The sequence below is a fragment of the Populus alba genome, chromosome 1 (assembly GCF_005239225.2).
Source record: "Populus alba chromosome 1, ASM523922v2, whole genome shotgun sequence".
NCBI lineage: Eukaryota > Viridiplantae > Streptophyta > Magnoliopsida > Malpighiales > Salicaceae > Populus > Populus alba.
This window is the reverse complement of record NC_133284.1, coordinates 7,346,835-7,354,892: the sequence shown is the minus strand read 5'-3', so window position 1 is coordinate 7,354,892 and position 8,058 is coordinate 7,346,835. Positions and strand designations below refer to the sequence as shown.

Genomic DNA, 8,058 nt, shown 5'->3' with positions numbered 1-8,058 from the left:
AAATATAATAACATAAAGGAATAGGGATGGAAAAGAAAGAAGTTGAATCTTGAGAGATCAAATAGAATTTTTGCACCCCATTCGTGGAAAAGGCTCGTGTCTCTCCCTTCATGTCAATTTCTCTGTTTATACTTGCGTGTTTTCTAATTTGATCATAAAAAATATTCTCAAATCAATTTATAAATTAATTAAGATTAATATTCTTTTCTGGATCTACTACACTTGTGAGCATCGGATATTACAAGTGATGGGAACAAGGATAGCCTACATGCATAATACGTTTCTATTTGAAACGGTGAAACCGCGTAAACTTGCTATTGAGAAAAGAGTCGACTGTCGCGCGATTCCCAACTGTCAAATTGACAAATTGTGCAGAACTTGGTTTTGGACCGGTGAGAACTATCATCATCTTGCTCGTAACATCCAACTTCGGTCTGAAGACTACCATACTTAATCAACACTTCAAGATCTTTTGTCCAATTAGAACTTGTCAACAGCAACAGATCAGTGCTTTCTTAGCGGGGTCATGAGCATCTTCTCTGTCTATAAAATGCCACTCCCTACAAGAGGGAACTCGTCCTCGCCAACAATCGAGAGCACTAGCTGAAAAGGCCAAGAGAGGATTATCAATGGTGTCAAGCAAGCATACAAAGCATTCCGAAAATCGTGAGGTATGGGTTCTTCTATGTTCTTGAAATTCAAATCCATGTTGATGTTCTTTTTCTCTTACGATAAATTTATCTGTTTGGTAAACACATATTTCCCAGAAAAGAGGAGTAAATAGAAAAATAAAGAGGCTGAAAGCAGAGATGGAAGAGATTAGTAAGCAACAAGTAAGCATCAGACAAGGGCAAAAGGAAATGAGAGAAAGGTTTGTAGAGATTGAATCAGAATGTGATCAGCTCAAAACGGAGACTGAACTTATATCTCTTGCAAGTGACAACGTTCAATTTCGCCTCAATATCATCTTCAAGATCTTGAAAGCCAGAGAAGAGAAGGATTTCGGTAAAGCTGCTGATCTCTCAGGTTGGTGTTCGAAACCCCTTCTCACATCTAAGGGTTTATTTGTTTTGCTAAAAATATTCAGGAGGAAAATATTTTCTCCGTTCATTGCAAAACAAATACTAAAACATAAGTAGTATAGATGCAGATTAAATATTTTAACTCTATGGTGTAGAAAATGTTTTTCTTAGTATTAACTAACAATATTTACTAAATTCATAACAATTTTTGCAATCATTACTGGTTCAATTATTGTTATCATCATAACAACTACTATCATCACCTCGTAATCAGTATCATTATCAATATCAATACAACTACTATTTTTTTACTAATGCATTAAATATTTTATATCATCTTTCTATAATCATCTAACATAATTATCGCATCAACAAAATTCACCACCTCACTGCTTTATCATTTTTACCATTACCAATACCATTTACCTTTCCCATTTGACTACTACATCACCATCACTATAATCATCATCCCTACCACCCCATACAAACTATCACCATCAATGTCAATACGCTGTCATCTTTTTTATTAAATATTTTATCATCATCTCACTATAATCATTTAACACAATATAATTACTACCATAACAAAGACCACCATCTCATCACTATAACTATTATCAATATCATTTGCGTCCCCCACTTGACTATCACCCCACCATCATCATCTCATCATCATTGCCACCCCACTATATAATCAATATCAATGTAACTACCATCTTATTACTGATGCAATAAATATTTTATCATTATCTTACTATAATCCTCTAATACAACTACCGTCATAACAAAAATCACCACCTCACCACTATGACCATTTCCAATATCATTTTCCTCCCCCACTTGGTTATCAATGTAACAACAACTTTATCAACAGTATTATCATCACCATTATTATCACAACAACAATCATTATCATTACATGCGTCAACCACTCAATTGTTTTGTGTCCAGTACATGTATTACATGCACCAAATACAAAAAAAAAATGACCTAGAGGGTGTAATACACATACTAGATGCAAGAAAAAATTCAGTGGCTATTACACACTCTTGATAAAAAGAAAAAAAATGACTGTGAGACGCATATAATTTAATTGTGCAATTATGCTAGTTTGGGAAAGTTTTTCTCAACTATAGTAGTTTGAAAAATATTATTTCTACTGTGCTAATTTAGGATAAAACTCCGAATGCAATATAATATATTTAATTCAAGTAAAATGCATAGAAAATTTGGAAAGGAAAAAATTAATAGAGAAAAAAAAAAGCGGTAACCTCATTAGTAAATTCACTTAGTTCCAAGAAAAAATAGCAAGCCTTTATAGTTTGTTACTAATAAGTTTAAAAAACCTAACCTAATTATTGTAATCATCAACTAAGATAAAATGCTTAATTTTTAAAGAAAACTTTTAAAATAATTTATAACCTTTCAAATGTTGTTTGCAGGAATAGTTTGCTTTCTAGTCGAGGATGATGATCGAAGATAAGTTGCTATTACGATTTTCAAAGGTTGCTCTATATATATATATATATAAGTAAGAATTGTTCACCAAGTTTGTGGATTGTAGGAACAACATTGTTGCTTAATATTGTTATAATAATGCTGGTTGCATGTGAACCTTCGCATTTATAGAATAAAATTATGAATTGATTTATAATCAATTGATGTAAGCTACTATTGTTAGGAAAAGATGAATCTAGGCCACTCCTTATTGATATAATATGTTAATTAGTACTTCCTTTTTTTCATTATTATTGGTTTTTTGCGGAATATAAAAAAAATATTACTAGTATGTTAATTAGTGTTGACTATAGTATATTATTCTTTTTCTACTCCTAAGTTATGTAAACTTCCATGCATCATTGAATATTTAAAAGGTAGTGAAAGAAACAATAATATATTTAGTATTTATAAAACCTTGGTTTTCAAAATATCAAATAAAGCAACTAAAATTATAAAAGTACTTATAAAAATGGGATAGAGGGGGTAAGAAATATAGAAGAACTTTGACTTTGAAGACGCGCGAGGAAGAACTTTCTAAGAGAAAAGTTGCATCCTCTAATATTTGGGCAAAGATCAATACAATATCTATTTTCTCTATGATAAGTGAAGTTGACGCAACCATTCTTCAAGAATTAAAAGGGCTAACGAAGACCAAACAAAGGAATTTAGAAGGATATAATTGAAAACCATAGGATTCCAACAATTTGTCATATTTTGGACCCTTTTTTTCTTATTATTTCTTATTTTGAAATGTTTTTAGTTTTAGTACATTAAGAACACACACTTGATACAATATAATTCTTCTTTATTTATCAATAAAGTTTATATTTTGCTTTTACTTGCATCTTGTTACCTATGCTTTTATATTATAATTGTGTAGTCAAGTTTTTTTTTTTAACCATATGAACAATCATATAGGTTAGATACCTTTAAAAGGCGATGTGATTGTACTTAGAATAGTTTTCAAGTTGCCTACATTTTAAAGGTTCAAATAAGCCAAAACTTATTGCAAGGAGTGATTGATGCAAATCCAAACTCACCATAGTCATGGTGTTAGAAGCTAGTATTTTATCATAAAAAATGATTTCCCCATTCTCATATAGCTTCATAATCTTGTCCATTTAGTTTGGTTTTTTAGGATGTTTCATCTTTAACAGCTCAATAAGACTTGCTTCGAGTAAATCATCTAGCATCCTAGATATGTCCGAGCCAGGGAATGGGTACTCATTTTCATGTCGCTCTTTTAAGGATGGCCTTTTCCTTTCATCATTTTAAGAAGTAGTATGTTTTGAACAATCATTCCTTTTAACAATAATTGATATCTTTATAGTAGTAGAGTTAATTATTAAATATTGCTTTCCTTTAACCTTTAGAGTGTTCTTTCCCTTAACCCTTAGAGTGTTATCTCTAAATTTATGACCTTAAAGCTTGTTTCTCTTAGATTTTTACATAGGTAACAACAAGTTTCTAGCTGCAGCAATGTTAAGTTCTATATCATGTGCTTGAGTAGCCAATTATTTAAAAAACTAAGGTTTCATGCCTTATAGAATATAACATACTTTCCAATGTATCCCTTGAATAAACATATCCAAAATAAAAGTTTTAGTGAGTTTGTCTTTATAGTTGTGGCTAAGGTTTTTCTACTAATAAATGTAGTTGATGACAAGATCCTCTGTCTATTGACGTATGCTAGTGAGTTCAATCATGCTAACAACATGATGAGTGATGTAGAAATGATTAAGAAACTCGCGTTCTAATTCCACCCGACTAGTGATTGAGCTAAACTTCAAATTAGTATATCGGTCGAAAGCATTGCCCTTTAAAAAATAAATAAATTATTTTACCATGAGATCATCATCGGTTATAGTATTGTTGCAAGTCTCCACCAAGTGAGTCATATATTGCCTTGGATTTCTTTTGTCATCGAATTGCTAGAACTTTGATGGTTGATAATTCAGGGTCATCCTTAGTAGGTTAATTTTTTAAAATACGAGTTTCATATAAGAATACAAAGGTTGAACTGAATTATCTACTTGGTCCATAATGGCCTCCTTGATAAGCCCTTTCATTTGATTTATGGTGAAGATGTCGTTAGTAACACCGCACATGTTCCTTGTACACCAATTATGGAATCCTAAATAACATCCAAACGATCTTTTTAAAAAAGCCTTGGTAATCGAAGGTTGGCCTCCATCATACATACTCTTGAGTATTCTCATCAAGTTTGTTATCCTGTGGTCTTTTGCCTTGAGTGAAGTTGAAAGCCCTTTGATGAGTGTTATAAAGTTAGCCATTTGATTTTCTAAATATGTAATCTTAATCAACATTATTAATATGGTGTCAAAACCTAATGCTTTGCTTGGTGATGCTAGCTGATATGAGAAAGTCTCCACATGTAAATTGTTGAAATTGTCATCTTGAGTGTCGAAGAAAAGTCCATATGCCCCACTTGACTTTTTTTAAGGAGTTACTTATAGTTTTAGCCTTGGAGTGGTGAGTCACCTCACCCCATATGCATTTAACCTCATCATTTGCTTGAGAATTAGCATAATTTAAACATCCAACTTAATGATGGATTTTGTTTTCAACGACAAGGCTAAAAACTCTTCGACAAAGTGTCGATAACTAACTCAACATTATTGTTTTCTTTGGAAGCAATAATTGTGATCATGTTTTCCTAGTTTCTAGTGGGAGGTTGTTGGGAATTCTTGCTTGAAGGAAAGTGATGAGAGGTAAAGACTTTTACAGTGAAGTCGTTAGGAATTTATAGACACAAGTTTTAGTACTTGAAATTAAACAAACACACATGTATAAATATTTGTTTTTATTAAAATATATAATTAGGTACAATCTCTATTTAAAATGTTCTTACAAAAGAATAAAACAATCCTCTGATTATTCTATTGAATTGTATTTGTGGTGACTTGATATATTTGTAAAATCAAGCAAGATTTATACTTTGTAAAAACAAAAATTTAGGTTTGTATTACAAAATAAAATTTGATGCTTTGAATAATACATTTGATTTATCTACAAAGTGTTGTTGAAAAACTTTTATGAGTCTTTTAGGGTTAATCTAACAGAGCTTCATTATTCATATACTTCAAGCGTATATGAAGAAGGATCGAGAGCTTTTGAGAAATAGTTTTTTTGCATGAAGAGCTTGTCTTGAAAAAAATTCATATCTCCAAGAAGAATTATTCTCATATGTCTAAGGTGAGCCTTTATTTATAGAGATTTATAGAGGCAAACAGGTCTTTTGCTAATTCCACTTGACATAATTTTATTTGATTTTCATTATGGAATCTTGTATTTATAATCAAAAATTTCAAATATCTTATCTCACGTGTCAATCTTCTCCTGGCTTAGAAATATATGAGAGCTCATTTATTCTCCATGTTATTTATTTTAATTTTAATTTATCTTTTTTATGTAAAAATAATATAAAAATGACATGGCAAATTTTGATTGGTTGAAAATTTTTATTTCTGGCCAGAAATTTTCAATCAAACACAAACATATAATATCCTTAATTATTAATAAAATTGGCTTTGTTTCCAAGGTTCTTGCATAATGATTTTTATTGTTTCGTCTAGCAGGCGTTTTATGAACAAAAGAAAAAACAATGGTTTTAGCAGCAAATTCTTGGTTTGAAAAAACAATCAAATATTAGACGAGCTGCAACAGCTAAAAACATGACTTTTGTGATGGACCGAAGTGCGTAAAGGTTCACTCTTACTATGATGGAGCCAGTATTTTACATTGGTTTTAGTCATAAAAAATCATTTTTTTAATCCATATGGACATGGTTAAACATATCGAGGAGCAAAGGCTTGGTGTGGATTGTACCTTTATTAATCATAAATAAGCAAAACTTCACCTTTGCTTTTTTGCTTTACTCTATAAAAAAAAGATTTAAGAGAATTTGAATATGGCCTGATGATACATTCCTTGATTGACCTATGGGGAGTTGACTTTGATATATTCAAAGCCTTTGACATTGATCGTATGTTTGTCTGACGACATAAAAGGATCTGTGTGATTTGACAAAGATAGATTCCAACCCTTCTTCAAACAATTTTCTTTGGTTTTTTGAAGGAGATGTTAATTTGGATCTTGTTATCTAAGCAAGACTTTGCCTGATGCCAAATTCTAGAAATAGTTTTTATTTTGAGATGGAAGAATAAACAACAACATGAGATTTGGGTCCTTTATTTAGTTTTTCATCTTTAATTTTGAATCTAATACTTTGTTGATCTTCTTTAATTTTATTTTAAAAATACCATTTGTTTAGTTAAAATCTTTCATCTTATCTATTTTCCTTTTCTTCTTTCACCCTTTAAGAAATTAAAAAAAAAACAAAATTAATTAAAAATTAATATGAAATTGAAGAAATGATTTCAGAATAAATTAATTTTAAAATATAGAGGTTAAATATGTAATTTTAACATGACATAATTTCATAGATGTGGCTAAGGATAAAATAGGATGAAGATAAACGAGATAGTTTACATTTTAAACTCATCCTTTTGTTGTACGTTGTAAAATAAAAATTACTTTATAAATTCCTCTTGGATCTCCCATAATAACATGGAAAGCAAAAGGTCAAAAACACTTTCTCTTTATCTCGTATACTTGCAAATTAGATCTAAATATATAATGCCTTAATAAATAGAAAACTAATAAGAAAATGATAAGAAAAATCTTGTTTATGTGGACAGAAATAGTGTGTGCCAAAGGTTCAATTGTTTAAATAACTTTAATCTCATTGGAGTTCAACTTTTGAAACTATAAACCTCTCATATTCTTTACATCTCACTTTTTGAAACCTCTAATTTTTAATAAGTGTTTGTTTTTTTGTTATAATATATTTTTTGAAGTGTTTTTAATGTTATTTTTTGTTAAAAAAATATTAAATTGATATTTTTAAGTATTTTTAAATGATTTTAATATATTGATATCAAAAATAATTTTTTAAAAATTATATTATTTTAATATATTTTTAATTATAAAATGTTTTGAAAAATATCTTGCATTATAATACCAAACACACTTAATAAACAATACCAATGAACGGGATCACTCTTTTTTTTATATCATTTTTATTAAAGTTTTATTTAATTCATGTCTTTTGATATCATTTATTCATGTCTTTTGATATCATTTTTCTGATACCCAAAACAGGTGGAATTCCTCCTCTCCCCACGTCGTAAATAAAAAAATCTCGATCAATTATTTATAACAAACAAAACTACTAGTGGACCCGCTTTATCGCAAAGTTAAATTATTTTTTTTTATATAAAACAAATGTTCAGTGGCTAACATATTTTAAAGCTAGAAGAAAAATTCATGAGTTATAAATTCAAATCATTAAATAAATTGATTTTATTTTAATTAAATAATAATAATAATAGATGAATAAAAAAAATATATCACTATAACATGAAAAAAATATTTTTTAAAAAATAAGATAAATAATTTAATTTAATTTTTAGCCTATTAAATATAGAATGACAAAATTAATTCAAGAAAGAAC

At 29.3% G+C, this 8,058-nt stretch overlaps 1 protein-coding gene across 1 annotated transcript; it reads left to right on the top strand.

Annotated features, from left to right (window-relative positions):
* Positions 1-220: 220 nt before the first annotated feature.
* Positions 221-2,680, top strand: LOC140955207 (uncharacterized). The gene is made up of 3 exons (XM_073407171.1): positions 221-671; positions 768-1,026; positions 2,465-2,680. The coding sequence occupies exons 1-3, from the start codon at positions 630-632 to the stop codon at positions 2,503-2,505; spliced, it is 342 nt and encodes a 113-aa protein (XP_073263272.1). The 5' UTR covers positions 221-629; the 3' UTR covers positions 2,506-2,680.
* The last annotated feature ends 5,378 nt before the right edge of the window (positions 2,681-8,058 follow it).